Source organism: Hydra viridissima, unplaced genomic scaffold (assembly GCF_058129835.1).
Source record: "Hydra viridissima isolate aposymbiotic clone 2 unplaced genomic scaffold, HvirCarnegie_v1 scaffold_5, whole genome shotgun sequence".
Classification (NCBI taxonomy): Eukaryota; Metazoa; Cnidaria; class Hydrozoa; order Anthoathecata; family Hydridae; genus Hydra; species Hydra viridissima.
Genome location: NW_028324304.1, coordinates 17,112,527 through 17,131,119, shown reverse-complemented (window position 1 = coordinate 17,131,119; position 18,593 = coordinate 17,112,527). Strand labels below are relative to the sequence as shown.

The following is an 18,593-nucleotide window of genomic DNA, read 5'->3' as shown; positions in this document are numbered from 1 at the left end:
AAAAAGATTTTTCAACTTATTTGATAAAAATTTTTAAAGGTATTCTAGACAACAAAGAAATGATCCCGGCTAAACCAAATTTGCCTGATAAATTTAAATGTCAATGAATTCTCAAAGCGTTCCATAATTAAAAGTTTTTGTTATAAAATATAAAAACCAGGTTGTTAGTACTTTAAAACATAAAAAGTAGCTTTTCAAGATGGTGAATATTAGGGATTTGTCGTATATTTTTGTACTTTCAACTTCAGATTAGAGCACTTTCCATTGATTTTGAGAGCCATGTTTTTATACGATTCTTAATCAGCATAAAATTCTCAATCAGAATCAATTATAAAAATAAGGTGGGGGGGGGGGGGGGAGAGAAGGTCGAGTAGCGTCGAAAAAGTTCTTGTTAAAAATATTTCAGAAGTTTTCGTAAGATATAAAAATCTTTAAGAAAAACAGAAAAAAGTGTTAAGAAAGGTATCAGAAAACCAAATTTCAATGATGTGTTGCTTTTCCCTTGCTTTTTACAACAACTCTCAATCTATCTGGCATAGAATGAACCAGTTTCATTCTATGCCAGATAGATTGAGACAATTGCTAATGCTAATGTGATGTGTATTATTTTCCTGTTTCTTATCCTAATTTGTGGGCAGATATTGATCAATATTTTCCTGTTGCTGATGGTATATTTTATGTTGATAAAAAAGTGTCATGTGAGGTTTTAGATGTGCGTGTTGAAAATCAGTTGAAAACTTCTCAAAATACTGTTGTACCTTTGGAAATGTCTAATATTGGTATTCGTTTTTTTGATGTTGAGGGTGATCAAATGATTACCGATAATATTTATCCTTTATTTGATGTTGCTGATTGGAAGAAAATTCAAGATATGAAATTAAAGAGTAATGATAAAAAGCCGTCTGTTTTGCCTACCTTAAAATTATACGAGGATTCTATATTTTTTGACGATAAAGATGGTAAACCTGTCAATACTAGATTTTCTAATGTTATTAGTACTAAAGATCCGCGTTTTAAAGAAAGGAATAACGTTGCGGAGAAGGTGATTTATTATGCTGAATGGATTAACGATATTGGTTTGAGGAAACCTATTAAGTTGTTATTTAATGATCCTAATTCTGTTAGACGATTTAAATTTTGTAATACTCAAGGTAATTCATGTGGACAATTTGTACAGTCAGATCAGACTTTACCTGTTCAGAAAAAAGAAGGGTTTTTTGATCAAAATTGGAATGTATTAAACACATATCCTGTGGATTATAGATTTGGTCATATTGAAATGCCTCATTTTGGTTTAAAGAATTTATTAGCTCGTAGTATTATTAGTGTTAACGACGATAAACGTAAAGATATTCAATATCCTGTCGGTTTGCATAGATGTTATTGGCAGGATAGTGGTGAAAAAGAGTATGCTGCTGGTAATTTAGATTGTGTTTTTGCTGCTATTACACCTTATTGTACTGATTCTAAGGAATTAGCCTTTTGGTAACGAACAGTGTTTTGATACATTTTTGCAACCTTATTCGGAGTTTGATAGAAGTGCTGTGTTATGGAAAAATAGACAAAATTATGATTGTATTGCTGGAGATACTTTTGTGGAGAGTACTTGTAATACGTATTGGAATAATTTACCTAATGTTATGCCATTTTCTGGTAATAAAAACTGTAAAATGTTAATGTTTTGTGTTGATCCTGCTTATAGTGAGGGTGAGATTTTGCCTACTACTGTTAGGGGTCGTATTAGATTAACACATACAGTCCAAGTTTATAAACGCGAATGGGTATTTGATCGTATGAAGTTAAATCCGCCTGATCCTAATTATACTAGAGCTAAGCAAGTTCAATGTAAATTTGGTTCTGATTCAACGTTTATTACTACGACTATGCCCACGCCTTTTGTCAAGGGTAATCCTCAATTGACATTTTTGAATTGTTATCAGAAGGTTTTTTTACCTGCGTTTAATACTATGTTTATTGGAGTTGTTAATGATGACGAAGAAAATGAAGAGCCAGTTAATAAACGCTTTAAGATTTAAAATTGTATTTCATTTATGTGCTTATCAAATACATTTTGTTCTATATTTACAGTTTGTTTTCGTGCTTTAGATAAAATAAATAAAAGTTCAGGATTGAGCTTTGCATATTCTGATAACTCCTCTTCTTTGATCCAATCGAATAACGGTTTACCTAAGAAGAGGATGACGCAGCGATTTTCAAAGGCTTTATACTCATTTGCATGCCATTTGAGTATATCCTCTTTGTTGTCGCTGTTCATTGTTATCATAACAGGATGCGGGTCTACTGGTAGTGGATCTTTATATTTTATGTCCGTTGTTAAGGTGGGCGCCCCTTCTAGCAATTGTTTCATTAATTGTACAACTCCAGCATGTTCGAATATAAATTCATCACATCTGTAAACTATACAATTAACTAGTGATTGAAGAAGGAAAGGCGATGGGTTTGCGCTCATCGGACAGTTCCAGTAACCTATTTCATGGGGGAGGAATCCTCCATATAATAGGTTAGCGAAAAAAGATTTTCCACCGTCAGAAGTCCCGCATAAGATCAATCCTTTCTTTTTGAAATTTTCATTAAATAAAAAACGTGCTAATAGTGTAATTAATCTATTTACAGTTAACATATTTTGTTGTGCAATATTGCGCAAAATATAAATGACCGCGCCAAGTCTACTTCTATCTGTGCATTCTACTATTCTTGTTAAAATGATATTGCTGTCTCCATATTGTAAGTAGTTTTGTCGGAAAATTGTTTTTTTCGTTGATTCTAAGTCTCCTGTCATCATTCTTTCAAGGAGTCTTAGATTTTGGCATTCCTTTAACTTTAAGTCGTACTGTCGACTATTCATAATTTTGTTTGTGACTAAATAGTCTATGAATAGTTCTCTAGTTTGACTTTTTTTGGACTTTCTCTCTGTTTTTATAGTGCTTATCGTGTTTACATTACAATTTATTATACAATTATTATTTATATGCTTAAACAATTTTATCAAAATACTTAAGCACATTAGCGAAGTAATTGCGGTCATTAATGTGCTTAATCTCAATGCTGGTGTTACATGATGTACAGTTTGAGCCATACCTGCGGTTGTGGATGTCGTTGCATCCCCTACATCCAAATCTTCGAGACTTAAAAAATCGACGTCGGATGGAGAGGGACATGTTGTCGAAAGATCTGTCTTTTGGGGACAGAATTTGTATCCCAACCAGGTAGTGAGTGTGTTCTTTTCCATTGAATTTTGATGCTCTTCCATCCGCATATTCGCATTTTTGATGCGTTTTTTGTCTGATGGGGATACAACACACTGAGGCGGCGGAGTGGTCAAACCATATCGATTCGTTGGGTTTGCCTGTTGTAATGGTGTGCAGGATATCAAATCCCTTAGATAGATCTGAATTGAAAATAAACAACTCCTATTAAAAAGTATTTATTTTGTTCTTTATTTTATATTATTTAAATTTAATATATGTTATTTACTTACTGATTTATCTAACTCCATTAATGGTGTGTCCATTATTTTCTGTAATTCAGTTAGTTGTTGGTTGTTGTTGTTTTCTGTTTCGTGATGTTCTTTATGTTGTTGAGTTTCTTCTCCTTCGTCATCAGATATTTCGATAATGTTTTTTTGTTTTTTAGGTGTTTCTGTTATAGCATCTTTGCTTCCACACTGATGCATGTCATCAGCGAGAAGTTGTTCTAGTTGGCTTTCACTTATTCCAAGTTCATCAGATACCATTGGTTTAAGTTCTGCTGCTTGTTTGGCGAACATATTTGCTTCTTTGGCATCTAGAGTCGTGTAACTAAGTTCCATTAAAATTTCGTGGGCTTCTAATTGGTTGTTACATTGTTCAAGTTGTCTTTTTAGTAGCTTTATTTTCTTCTCCCTTGCTCGTATTACCTCGATTGGTATTTCAGCTTTTCGTTTAATAATTTTTGTGTTAACCATTTTATACTAAATAAATTGCTATAGCTTTTAGTGTTATACGTTTGGTGTTTTTATGCTTTATGATTTGGATTTAGTTGATTTTCTTATTTATATAGTGGATTATACTAATCTTTTTTCCTATTGGTTGATATCTCGTTTAAAACCGGTTCTATTCAATAAAGCTTATATTACGAAACATTTACAAATTACTCACCGACCACCCGCCCGACCATCCCCGCCGGCCGCCGCCGCTATGAGATCTCATAGTAAAGCGGCCGGCGGGGATGGTCGATGATCTTTATCTTTAACAATTCCATGCACTCTCTATGGCCACTTTCATCTGTGGTTTGTTAGTGAAGTAAATTTTACGCAGTTCAATTTCCAACTCTAACCACAAATGCTCATTTGGGTTGAAATCTAGACTTTGAGCTGGTGTTTTGATCACTCCATGACAGTGATAGAGCATCCAGAGCCGTGTTTAAAAAGCAGTATGCTTCGAATCGTTGTCCCGCTAGTACTTATATACACCAGTCAACCTCAATTTTTCAGCACTTTGGTTTAAGTTTTGTGTTAGGACATCAATATAAACACGGGCGTTCAAGGTAGTTTCTATAGAATGCAATATACCAACCCGAGAAGCTACCATACAGCCCCAAGCTATGACACCGCCCCCGCCATGTTTGACTGTTGCTACCATATTTCGCTCTTCTAACTCGGCATTTGGTCTCATCCAAACAATGAGACGTCCATCTAATCCAAACAAATTAAATTTGCTCTCATCAGCAAAAATTACAGTCTCCCAGAACTCTTTAGACATTGAAACATACTTAAACATTTTAAACGTGCTTTTCGATTCTTCTTAGAAATGAAGGGCTTCTTTCTAAACACACTCTTTCATGAAAATTTTGTTTCTTTAAACATCGTCTCACTGTTTGCATTCTTACTGTTTGTCCTAGATCAAGTTCTAAATCCTTAGTCAATTTAGGAGCGCTCAGCTTTGGCTACATCCTGATTTTTCGTACCAACCAATTCTCACTTTGTTCCGAAAGAACTTTTGGGCGGGCAGTTCTTGGTTTATCTAGAACAAAACCCTCAGGAGAAAAATTTTTTGATGATAGACTGAACCGTGGATTTTAGCATACAGAGCATTTCTTTCATCTGTGGCAGTCATTTCCCATTTTGATAGTGAGAAACAACAAGATTCTTCATCACTTTTGGCAACTCTTTACTGGTTAGCTTCATTTTTAAAATTACCAAATTTGTTTGCACAAAATGTCCAATAGGGTTTAAAAATGACAATTTTTATTTACGCTGAAAGCAAAAACATTGAAAATATAAAACTAATGTAAACATAAACATCAGATAAGGGGATCGAACAAAGACTTTTGAAATATCAAAATATTGATTTTTCATATTTATTAATAGTAAATATGAAAAATCATTTTTACATATTTTTAATGATAAATATGAAAAATCAATTTTTTATATATTTATGCAAAAGTGGTTGTCAATAAAAGATAGCAACTGCAGTTTAGGAAAAAATACAATTCGAGCCCATCCTGATAAGTGCAATATGCCTACTGGAGTTAGTCTTCCAGTATAAGAAAAGCTGTTGTGTTTCCTATGCAAAGGAGCTCAAGAAAGTTTTTTAAAAAAATTGGATTCGCCAGATCAAGTTGTTTTGTACTTAGTAAAGTTAAGATGCAACATTAACTTTGACATGTTATTATTTATGTTTGACTTTAAAAAAACTACTGGTTTGGATAACTTTTGGAAATGGATTGACATTATGTATGTAAAATCAAAATTTTTAATAAAAATGCAATATATGAAACAATCACTCCTGTTTTCAAAAAAAAGTTCCTAAGACTAACATCAATTATTGATTGTTTTGAGATTTTTGTGGAATCACCATCATCTCTTATGGCAAGAGCAAAACTTTACAGCCAATTTAAATGTCTTATCTCATGCACACCTCTTGGAGCAATTAACTTTATTTCCAAATGTTATTGTGGGAGAGCTTCAGATAATTAGATAACTCGAGAATCAAAGATAACATCTAGAAAATTTAATGTGTCAGGTGATCAAATGTTATCAGATAGAGGCTTTACTTAACAAGACGATTTTGTACCTGTAAGTTGCTCTGTGTTAACTAATCAAGCCTTTACAAAAGATAAAGCAAAACTCTTTGATTCAGAGGTAGAAACATCTCGCAAAATATCATCTGTAAAGATTCATAAAAAAACAGTTATTGGGCTGTTAAAAAATCGTTACACCATTCTTCAAGGTATATTGACTTTGCGAACTGTTAAAAACATAACTGATGAAGTTACCTCAGTTACTCTTTCTAATTGTGACAAAATTGTAACAGTTTTTGCTGCTTTATCAAACCTTGGGGAAGGAATAGTGTTCAATAAAGATGTTTCATCCTAATTTTTCTTAAAACGGCTATTTTCATAGCCCCATATCTCAATAAAAGCACGGCTTTGACGTAGAGAATTGCTTATATTAAATGAGCAAGGCCGTTGTGAAGAATGAAGAGAGGGGGGGTAGGGCAAGCGGTGTGTTGTTAGGGATTATCTTTTTCCGTATATTTCCGTATTTTTTTTATAAGCTTTTTCACTTATGGCTCACACAAAACTAAGGAATCGTTTGAAAAAAAATTAGAAACAACTCAGCTAAAAGCAAAATTAAAAGGAAAATATATTCCAGATATTTTCCGGATATTTTACCCAAATAATTTTCCGGATTTTTAAAGTATGGTGTAGATGATCTATGTGTGCACTGTTCTCCAAATTGACCACCTATGCAATAGTAAACACAATTTATGTTGCCAAAAAAATCTGAACTAAGTGCTAAGTATGTAAAATTTAAAAATTAAAACACATCATTTCTTTCTTTTTTTCTTTTAAAGTCAAAATAAAGTCAGCCATTATGGTTGTCAAAATAGCACAATAATATTTATCTATTATATTTATAAAAAAAACACTCAATAAATATATTTATAACACAAATGATATTTTCACTATTGTTTGTTTAAATTGAAATTCACTACAGCAGATTTTAGCTTTTCTGCATAATTTTTGTGTCCAATAGTTCTTTTATAATTCACCCAAGTTTTTTTAAATTTGTGATGAACAGCTTCACCACATTGTTCTGCATAGTTAGCTAAGCTAGTATTATTGTGTTCTACAAAAGGGAGAATGTGACACACTAAAATATGAATTTTCCATGCAAACTGTTAAATTGTAGTCAAAAATATCTTCGGTATACAGTTGAAGATTAAAAAATGAACTTTTAAAGTCTTCAATTTTAACAGAAATATCTATACCCAGTTCCAAACCAAACACTGCTGATTTTATTAATAAAAGTTTACGCAAACAATTAACTAACGGTAAAATATTAATTGCTGCAGCAAAGATGACATCTCTCTCTAAAACATCTAACAAGGACATTAATCTATTTGCATTGTTACCATCTAAACCTACACCATGGTACCCTCTCATTAGTATGTAATGTGTTTTCAACCAATTTTCAAAAGGTGGCCAAACACACAAAAGTAAAGTACAAAATTTATCTACAACTCCCATCAAAATGTGGAGCTCAGGTGGAGGAACAATGTGTTCAAGAAGAGTTTCTTGTTCTTCTTGTAAGTAAATTAACTGAGGATTGATAACATTTTTGTATTCCTGCATTTTCGATCTTCTTTTTCCCCTTACATACATATTGATCATAACACAGGTCTATGGAGCCTAAAGTTCTAAGTTTTCCTGTTTCTAGCGAGCATTCTCCTTCACAATACAAACAGGCATATTTACCAGAGTGACCTGATAGTCCAAAAATACTGTTTGCACACTTTAAATCAAATGCAATACTAAAATTTACTTCTTGAAGTTTTAGAGGAGCCAATAATTTTTGGAGATTGCCATTTTCCTCTGAAACCAACTCCACAATGGCAAGAATATAACAACGTTTTACGCCAGAATCTTCATATATTTCAGATGAAGAATAGTGATTTTTTGGATCAAAAACATTAATGATAACTTTTAAAAAGTTTTGACCACTATCTATAGAAATTCTTACCATTGCATTAAGGTTATCAATACCTCTTTTTTCTGTTATAAATTTAATAAATTCTGTTGTATTTTTTACATAAACTATATCTCTAAAAACTGTCTGATATCCGTCAACCAGTTCCTCTGTTTTGCATTCGTATAAAGAATCAAGAGTTTCGTCTAATTCAGTCATTTTAATATTAATACTTGATTCTACAGCACCAGTTACATTCCTCCGTAAAGTAGAACATAATTTTTTTGTTTTGTTTTTAGAAAGTTCTAATTCAATCGATAGCTCCATAATAGTTTGGAATGAGATCTGGTTTACTTTCTTTCTTTTTGACTTAATTTTATTAACTCCAGCTGTAACCGAGAGAAGATTTCCATCTGTAGACAACATGAACTGCTCTCCAATTACAATGTTTTCACGTTCCATTTTGCGTTTTAACAATCCAGAAACTATTTGTTCTGCATTTTTCTCTCCAAGCGACTCACTGATATCTATGATATTGCTTACAGCGTTACTTTTGCAACAAGTATGAGGAACTCCTCTGCCTAAAATTAACTGATAATTTAACAAGTATTTTAAAATAACTAAAAGTTGAATAAGAAATAAAACAATAAAACTATTGAATCAAACTTTACAGTTTGATTTTAAAATTTATCAAACAATATAGAATTTTAAAGTTTTTTATATAACAGATTTGATTGATAAAAAATAAAGGAAAAATACAATTCAATAAAATTTATTTAAATTATAAAACCATAATATTTATTATTCATACCAAGATTTAAATAGCAAAGGCTACAGATTTTCTCAGTTGTATTTAAAATAGTTGTATTTGGCTTTGTATCAACATTTGTTTGGATACCTAGCAGTGAGGAGGTTCGTCTAATACTGCTTCTATCAACCTATATATATATATATATATATATATATATATATATATATATATATATATATATATATATATATATATATATATATATATATATATATATATATATATATATATATATTAGGGTTGGCCAAAATCTAAAAAATTTGAAAATTACACGTGGCTGCATAAAAAGTTGTTCCTTACCATATAAAAACTATTATTGTAAAAAACAAAGTTTTCTAGGATGTTTCTAAGTACTGCCGCATTTTATTTAAAGATTCGTGTTTTTACGCAAAAATATCGCTACAAAAAATTAGGTAATGTGGGATTGGGAAACATTTAGCATCTATTCCAAATGTTTAAAATGCTTTAATTATTACCCAAAATATATTTTAACATTCAAAAACGAATCATTTATTCTATATAACCAAGGTGCTATCTGGTGCAGTGATGCATGGTATAACGGAAATTGTTATTTGAATTGAACAAAGTCAGAGAATAACTCTTTGTTATTGAAATTACCTACAAGTTTTCTATGATTTTCAACGACTTCTATTATTTCGTTTCGTACTTCCTCATCCTAAAATTAGCCAAACATTGAGTATAAAACATCTGAATAAAATTTTAATTACTTTTTTAAAATACCTTTGTCTCACCTTTGTGAGTATCTGAAGATAATCCGAACATAACTTGATTCCTCGCTCTGCAACATCGTTTGTAACCTTTACTGTTTTAATAAAATGTTTCATCTTTAAAAAGTTTCCATCTTCCTCCCATTCTGAAGGAGGAAGTTTGAGCCATTTACCGTTATCGTTTAAGTTATGAAAGAGCACCCAAGATCTTTTCCCAATATATGACAATATCTCTGAGTTCTTGTGAATAGATGGAAGATTAGGTTTTCCAGAGTTGATAGCAAGTGGCTTTCCCGCATTTATCATTTTTAACGCAATATTAGCCTTTTCTTTAGCAGAAACCTTATTAGAAAAGAGACTGAAGACTGACACCTCCTCAGTTAGATACCATGAGTGCCTGTTAAGAACTTCTTGAGCTTTCTGAGCTGCATTAGAGAAGCCTGAGATCTGCCCCAGAGCGTCTAGATCATTGTATAAATGAATATCGTTAATTGGTGCATCAGAGCCTTTTGTTGCTTCTAACCAAGCTTTAACATATAAAACTGAGCTGAAAGTCAAAAAGATTTTTAACTTTGCTACATCAGAATCGAGTAAATCTTCTTTAAAGATGAACATCTTTGGTGCATATAACAAGTGTGACATCCATCTGCCATGATGATTTGCTCCACAGGTTTTCCAGATTTTAGGTTCTGGTCCGCCTAAAAGATAAAGTGCTAACTCTGCAGCTTCCTTATAATCACCTCGGCGATGCTTACATTTTACTTGTTTCTCTAAGAACACACGAGTTTCGTCTGCCTTCGTTTTAAGGAAAGAATTTTCAAGATCTAGAAACCTGTTTAGTTTTTTTAGTGGAGCCTTCTCTGCGCAAATCCATTCTTGTTGAAAATCTTTGAAATCTATATTATAATTAGCTTTTTTTTCTTTTTTAAATAAGGAGTTCCAAAATGCTCCCAAGATCAATTCTAAAATGTGATGGCGACAAGCCAGCCAAAGAAGAGTTTTCATTGATTTACAATCCTCTAAAAGAGTTGCAGCTCCATTTTTAACTCCCGTATTACATGCAGTCGTATCAAAAACCTGGGCAACAATGTTGGTTTTGAGATCCCATTTCTCTAAGTCTTCCAAGATTCCTTTGCAAATAGAAAGTCCTGTACCAGGCTGTATAGGTTTTATTGATAATATTTTTTCTTCAACGCAATTAGGAAAACCACTGACCAAAACAGTTAAATACTCAAACCTTTGCCCTGAGATTTGTTTTAAAAGTTTTCCGTCCCAATGAAGTGTCAAATAATGTGATTTAATCTTATTTTGAAATTCTGTTATTATTTTCCTTGCCATTACTTGCCTATTTAGCTTTCTTGATCTTCTTATAGTATTTATTGAAAGGCTAACATCGTCAGGTTTAACACCACCTGTATAAAGTTAAAAAATATATATATTTTTTTAAATTTGTATACAATAGCCTTGTTTATTTATTAATAAAAAACGAACCTAAAACTAGAATTGCAGAAGCATTCATCATCAGCTGAGGATTTGATAACTTAGTTCTATCTGCAGTTGCTGTTATCATTGGGTGAGAAATGAAGTTTTTTGGCAAAACCAGTGTGATATTATCTGATCCGGTATCTTTTTTTTCTCCTTGCTGCTTTTTAGAAATATTAAACTCAGGATCACTTTTAGGAGAGTTTGGAGATGCAGAACTCATAGAATGACTAGGTTTAGTGACATGAGAATATTCATCTGAGTCACTACTATAACCAACCAACTTAACAGTTTCTTCATCATCTATTTTTCTTCTTTTTTCTTTTTCAGCTGCCACCTGTTTCTTTTCGATTCTTTCTTTTTTTCTCCTAACATTAGAATGTAGCAAACTATCTTTTACACCAATTCCTCCAGTTTTTATTCCATTTTTAAGAGCTGTAAACCAGGCAATATCTTCATCTGCATCCTTAGCTGATCTGGTTTTTCTAATGTCATCCTTCCAACTAGGAGAACTAATATCAAAAATGCCATCTAATGATTGAATAAAGTTTTGTTCAAGTAAACTCTTCTTATTAGAAATCCTATTTTTAGATTTTCCAAGCAACCTCCATTTGTCATGTAGCCTTAAAATATTGTCAATACTGTACTTGTCTTGTTTATAAGGAATGCCAGCCTTATCCCAAAAGAGCTTGACTGATTTTATAGTAAGCAATGCAGCTAACTTAGATTTCGAAATGTTGCTTTGAGTGTGCAATGCCTCCCTAACTTTAGTAAACTCTTCATAAGAGCTATCAATAACTTGCAAGTGATACCTTGAAATGGATGATGCAAATAATTTAAAACTTTAAATAAACTTTCTAAAACATAAAGTTATAACTTCAGTCCTAATACAGTATTAAGCCTAACCTGAAAAATTTATAAACATTTCTGGTAGTGGGCAAAGAGCTTGTTTTTAAATCCTCTAACGGATATCCAACCAACCATATTTTATTAGTTGACTTCAATACTTTCAAGTATTTCTTTTTTACCGACTTTTTTAATTTGGTTGGTTCAATGTCATTTTTCTTTGGTTTAATTAGTGACATTTTCTTTATCAAATATTTACTTTGAATTACATAAACTGGAATTGAAAACATAAAGTGTTAACCACTTAATTATCTTAATTATATAGACAATAACCTGGCCGATAATAATAAATAGTCAGTACGTAAGTAAGTAAGCATCTAGGCCTACACTTTGTAAAAAAAATAAACATAAGATAAACATAATGAGTTTTAATTTAAATTATACGTATTTTTGAACACAATTCAACGAATACCGCAACTCTTACAGGTGTCTATTTATTGTATGAAAACCACTAAATATAGTTATTGTGTTGTAAAATAAAAATCTATAAGTATCAGAACAAAAGATTTTTGTTTTGTTTTGTTTGACAAGAAAAGGATTAAAATATGAATATCTTATTAGAAAGATACTCAGGCATATTTGTTAAACTCTTAGTACTTTTTGTATAAGCAAAATTAGTCTGATTTAAAAATTTCGCATTATAAAAAACAGCGCATATTCTGTTTGTTTACAAAAAACGCTAATATTTGTTTGTATTTAACCGAATAAATTAAAAAACGGAACAGAAATAATGGAGGATTTGTATTTTTCGTTTAGATTTCAAATTCACAGTAAAAATGAAATGCGGCAGTACTTAGAGATGTGCTACAAGAATATTGGGGCATTCCACGTCAAGTGGAACCACTTTTTGGTCAAATTCGACATCACCGACTCGGATTTTGATGAAAATTGGCTCACATGTTGGGCATATGGACAGAAGAAAAACTTGTAAATTTTTTTGACTTAGGTCAATTATTTCCTGAGATATGACCGTTCAAAGTTTTGACCTTTTCACTTGACCATGGTTATTTAAAATGTCATAACTTTTTTTCTATTATACTTAGGAAGTTGATTTTGGTGGCAAACAGAAGCTCTTGCATAGACGAACAACTTTGTGTCTATACAAAAAAGTGATAAGTTCAATAAAAAAAAAGTTATTGGTCATTTGGTCATTTGACCTTTGACCCCGGTCGATGGCAAAGGTCAAAGGTCATAATTTTTATTTTACACATTGCTTTTTCTATTGTGGATGTCCCATGAAAAAATCTTTTTGGGATTCCCACAAACAGCTTTGGGATTAACGTTAAAGTATAAGTAGGTTCTAAAAATTTATTATTTAAATACCTTATAATTATACAGTATTTCAAGGTAATTTATTGAACGTAGGCCCTAAGTTATATAATAGCTACCACATACCAAGTATATTATAATTTGGTGATACTTGGCCTGTATATATATATATATATATATATATATATATATATATATATATATATATATATATATTATATATATATATATATATATATATATATATATATATATATATATATATATATATATATATATATACATATACATATACACATATATTGTTGAAAAGTAACAAAAATGCCTTATTTAGCAGTTTTAACTACATGGCAGTACAGTACTGAATGCATTATGATATTTACACCATTGCAATACATATTTGCTAATAATAAATTAAAAAAGCTATAATAGTTAACGATGATGCAAGTTAAGTGCTTTGGTTGCTCTTTTAGACTCTTTAGAAGTAATGAAGTATGACCAACCAGTTGTAGTTTTGGGTTCGACTGCTAGCAAAAGATCATTCAAATCAACAGTAAAAATATCTGGAGGATCTCTGAAGGAGAAAAGTTGACTTGGACCATGAGGGTGAAGAAAGTTCATGGTTACTTCTCTTTTTTCTGGATTGCTCTCCAACACACAACCTATCCACCAATGTTCATCATACTCTACAACCATGTAACCAGTAATTGAACTGAAGTTGAGCTGGCTAACTTTCTGTGACGTAATTTTTTCAATTCTAGACACAGAACTGAAACTATAATCTTGTACTTGAAGTTCATTCGTGGATAATGGTTTAAAGCAATGAAGTTTTTGGGTACCAGGAATTGTTTTAGCATTCGAAAATCTTTCCTTCAATATTGTGGATTCGATTTGCCAATCATTTGCAGTGAGGTATTCAAAGGAAATTCCATGGATATTTTCTTTAGCAAAAGTATATAATTGATAAGTGGTCATTATTTGGTCATGGTACGGACGTTGTAAGCTTGCTTTTGCGGCTTCACGTTTAACAGTTCCTCCAACTCCATCACAAGGGCCCTTACCATGACTTGTGGCAAAGAAATGCCATTCAGCTGGAATACCAAAGTCCTCTTTGTGATAGCACAGATTTATTAAATTCTTGCAGTTTTTGTATTGTGCTGCACAGCCATCACTAAAATATGTTATTTTTGATACCTCAAATTTCACTTTTAAAAAATTAATTAGTTTACGCTGAAAAAGATGAACTGCAATTGTGTCATGAGTATTACATTCCAAAAGCAGCACATAACTTCCATGACATAAATTTCCTTCATATTTATAATAAAAAACAAAAGGATGTAAAGTTGCTTGACTATTTGTCCAATTATATCCCTGTGCTGCATCTTGTATGATGAATGCATAATTTTCTGAAAAATCACCAATAACCAGAAATTCTCCATCAGATAAATTGTTTTTCTTCCAGTCTAAGTATTTTGCCTGCTCTTGAGCAATAAAATCATGTCTAGTTAGTGTTTTCAAGCTCCCTAAAAATCTTTCAATAAATTCATCAGTAGACTGTATAAAGGTTTGAAGCTGGGACCTATCTGTTGTAGTCCACTGTTTATACTCAATTTCTTCAACTCCTTTAATTTCAAAGCATTGCAACAGCCATTCCTTTAGCATAGCAACTCCAGGGCAATTTTTACACTCGCCTAGAGGACATGCTGGTAAGGAAGGATTGCATTGGATTTTAGCCAAAGCATGTTTGTAGTTCTTAATAGGGGTTTCTAGTTCATCTTCTAGTTGTAAATCATCCATATGTGATCCGACTATCATGAGCTTAACATTTTGATGAATGGTACATACACATACACAGTGAGTACCACTTGCTCCTGCAAAGACACATTCTTTTGGACGTAGCTCTGCAAACTTCGAAAAACCAATTCTGATATTTGGATACTTTTCTGAAAATAATTGATAAACTTCCTTCAAATTACTTAAAACTAATCTTTTCTGAATATGTTTTCTTTCCCCATTTTCCATAACAGATAGAAAATCTTTTTTTCCAGGCATTACACGGCTAACAGTGTCAGAGTAATAAAACTCTTTTACCATATCTTTCACATGTACAGGTAGTGATTTCCCTTTTTTTGGGTTAGGGGTTGATAAAACACCTTTGGTTATTTAAACTTCTTTTGCTTGAGATACAAGTCGATGAGAACAACTGAATTCTCTCATCACTTTTCGATTACTCCATTGAGCAACAAATATTGTTAAAATCATGATTTTTTCACTCTTACTTTGTGTTGATTTATACTTATCCTGGAGCACTTTAACAATGTCATCAGCACATGTGTTGGAAACTTTTTTTTTAGTTGCTTCGTATTCATCATCCTGTGAAGTATCAATGGCAATATCATCTGAATAAGGAGATAAAAGGTCTAACTTCCTTTTTACAAGTTGTTTAAGCTTTTTCTTTTTCTCCGGAATATAACTTTTAACAGTTTGTAACTTGCGTTTATCCAAGGGTGACTCACCCAAAAACGACAAGGATTTATTAAAAATTGAAATTTCTACATCCTGGCACTGATAATTTTCATCTCCCTTATCACTGTAAGTATCTTGAGATCTGGAACTGCCTTGAGAATCTAACTCTGTATTACAATTTGCAGAACTTTCATCATCACATAATCCTATTTCGGAAGGTAAGCCAGTGATCCTCTTTCGACAAGTATCACATAATTTTGCTCCAGCCATAAGTTTTGAGGGATACATAGCTACCTGCTGACTAGTAACTACCCTTAAAGTTTTATATTGTTTTTTCTTATGGTGTTGGAAAGGATCATAACAATAGTGCTGTCTCTTCTTTAACTCTTTCACTTGCGCTTGAAATGCCATTTTTAATCTAAATTTAATTTGAAAGTTGCTAAAAACTTTTTTCTAAGTTGTCTTTTGATGACTAATTCAATGGAAATGAATTGATTTTTTTAATATAAAATATATATTGCTTTATATATTGCTCATATCATTTAATACTGACTTAGTATGTATATATAGTACTAGTAATTAAATTACAACCTATAAAATAAAAGGAAAAAAGGAAATAATTAATAATATATATCTACAATAGGTTATTTACAGAAAATGACCTCAAAATATCGCATTTGTAAGGCCGATAAATAATAAATTTTTAGAACCTACTTATACTTTAACGTTAATCCCAAAGCTGTTTGTGGGAATCCCAAAAAGATTTTTTCATGGGACATCCACAATAGAAAAAGCAATGTGTAAAATAAAAATTATGACCTTTGACCTTTGCCATCGACCGGGGTCAAAGGTCAAATGACCAAATGACCAATAACTTTTTTTTTATTGAACTTATCACTTTTTTGTATAGACACAAAGTTGTTCGTCTATGCAAGAGCTTCTGTTTGCCACCAAAATCAACTTCCTAAGTATAATAGAAAAAAAGTTATGACATTTTAAATAACCATGGTCAAGTGAAAAGGTCAAAACTTTGAACGGTCATATCTCAGGAAATAATTGACCTAAGTCAAAAAAATTTACAAGTTTTTCTTCTGTCCATATGCCCAACATGTGAGCCAATTTTCATCAAAATCTGAGTTGGTGATGTCGGATGGGTGGTTCCACTTGACGTGGAATGCCCCTATTTTCATAACAAAAAATGTTTTTTAGAGTAAAAGGAACAATATTCGATGCAGCTAGTAGCAGAATTACCTATTTTGAAAATTTGTTTAATATTGTGGCCTACCCTAATATATATATATATATATATATATATATATATATATATATATATATATATATATATATATATATATATATATATATATATATATATATATATATATACACATATACATATACATATATATATATATACACATATACATATACATATATATAAGTAATAATTAACTCATATAAAAGTACCTTTGATATACTCTCTAACCAGTTGGAAAGATATGCAGTTTCTCCTTTGTTTAGACTAAACAAGTTTCTTCTGCAGTTGGAACAAACTACTGAAGGACAAACATCAATATCAATATCAAAGTTTGGCCAAATGTATTCTTAAATATTTTTGCATACTGAGGGTGTTATAAGCTTTAGACATTTTGATCTGATACCTTTATTTGTCAAGCAAACTGCACAAGTACACATTTTAAATTCTGTCGCCATGTTGGAAAATAATAATTATATCTGAAAATAAGCCGTAAATAATTTATTTTGAATGCCATAATGGCTGACTATATTTAAAATATAGTAAAAAAAAAACAAAAAATGATGTTTTATTTTTTAAAATTTACATACTTAGCACTTAGTTCAGAATTTTTTTGGCAACATAAGTTGTGTTTACTTTTGCATATGATTGATATAATGCAAAAAAATTGGGAGTGGGGAGAGTTTCAACCTGGTGGTCAATTTGGAGAATAGTGTGTGTTGTACTTGGATGATCTATGTGTGTTTGGGCCCAGACTGGCTGTAAGCCCTTAAAAAAGAGGGAGCAAAAAAAAATAAAAGCTAAAGAATAGCTCATTTGGCATTACATGCTGCGTTTTTTTATCCCGCATATCCGGACGATCTAAGCGGAAGGAGGGTTTAACTTGCATTTCTTAAAGATTTTTCCAATTTTAATTTTTTAAATATTTTTTTACGGAATTGGGTTTGTAGTTCGTAATTAAAAATGGACAACGCATTGTGTAGCGCCTGCCTTAGATTTAACGACTCAGAGTGGAGTATTTGTATGACAAAACCGCTCAAAATTATTTTATGAATTTTTTTTCACTTTTTTAGTTTATAACACAGAATTTTATTAAAATTAAATTTTTAATTAAAAATATTAAATTTTTTAAAGAGTAATTTATTATTAATAAAAAGACGTATTTGCTTATTAAAGCTTCATGCGGAGATCATCATATTGACTGCTTCTTTGGAAAAAGGCAACGTTTTTTTGTACCGTTTTGATCTAGAACTACTTATATATGGGTTAGAACTCAATAGCAGCCCACTTAATGCGTCTGTATTGCAGTCGATACGAGAAAACTTTCGACTAAAATTTTGTCTGTACTGCCGAAAGTGTTTGTTTCGGGCTTCAGTTTAGCAGTTTCATGAGCTAAAGCGTCGAATTTAACAGCACCAATTTTATATCCACTTAAAATGACTTCGAGAAAAACGTGTAAACTTTTTATAAAATCCAAGTTAACACTTGTTATTTGTGAAGATAGTTCCGGGTTTGAAAAAAATCTTCTTGACGTATTGCCGTCATTCGTATTTCCAAACCCTGCTTTAGGTATATCTACTTGAAGCCCTAATTCTTCTTAAAAGATGTTTGTATTTTCGATCTTGCCACTTTTGTACAGGTATTTTATCGTCTGATCGATTTTGCCACTTTTGTAAAGGTATTTTATAAGTTAAATGAAGAAGC

At 31.5% G+C, this 18,593-nt stretch overlaps 2 protein-coding genes and 2 pseudogenes across 4 annotated transcripts; 1 reads left to right on the top strand and 3 right to left on the bottom strand.

Moving 5' to 3' along the window:
• Window positions 1-2,029: 2,029 nt before the first annotated feature.
• On the bottom strand, window positions 2,030-4,111 carry LOC149889040 (uncharacterized). Of its 2 annotated transcripts, none has more exons than XM_090087927.1 (2): window positions 3,500-4,111; window positions 2,030-3,409 (listed from the first exon to the last, which is right to left on the bottom strand). In XM_090087927.1, exons 1-2 carry the CDS (start codon window positions 3,962-3,964, stop codon window positions 2,033-2,035), a joined length of 1,842 nt encoding a protein of 613 aa, XP_089944053.1. In that variant the 5' UTR covers window positions 3,965-4,111; the 3' UTR covers window positions 2,030-2,032. The 2 variants fall into 2 exon arrangements, with proteins under 2 accessions (XP_089944053.1, XP_089944055.1); XM_090087929.1 differs by having other exon boundaries at window positions 2,886-3,431.
• A 1,324-nt stretch (window positions 4,112-5,435) lies between these two features.
• On the top strand, window positions 5,436-7,037 carry LOC149889039 (uncharacterized; annotated as a pseudogene).
• On the bottom strand, window positions 6,844-17,356 carry LOC145184467 (uncharacterized; annotated as a pseudogene). The gene is made up of 2 exons (XR_016452833.1): window positions 17,102-17,356; window positions 6,844-8,553 (listed from the first exon to the last, which is right to left on the bottom strand). The product of XR_016452833.1 is annotated as an uncharacterized LOC145184467 (transcript).
• On the bottom strand, window positions 9,414-12,162 carry LOC149889038 (uncharacterized). Its single transcript, XM_090088541.1, has 3 exons — window positions 11,900-12,162; window positions 11,003-11,805; window positions 9,414-10,923 (listed from the first exon to the last, which is right to left on the bottom strand). Exons 1-3 carry the CDS (start codon window positions 12,127-12,129, stop codon window positions 9,455-9,457), a joined length of 2,502 nt encoding a protein of 833 aa, XP_089944667.1. The 5' UTR covers window positions 12,130-12,162; the 3' UTR covers window positions 9,414-9,454.
• Window positions 17,357-18,593: the final 1,237 nt, after the last annotated feature.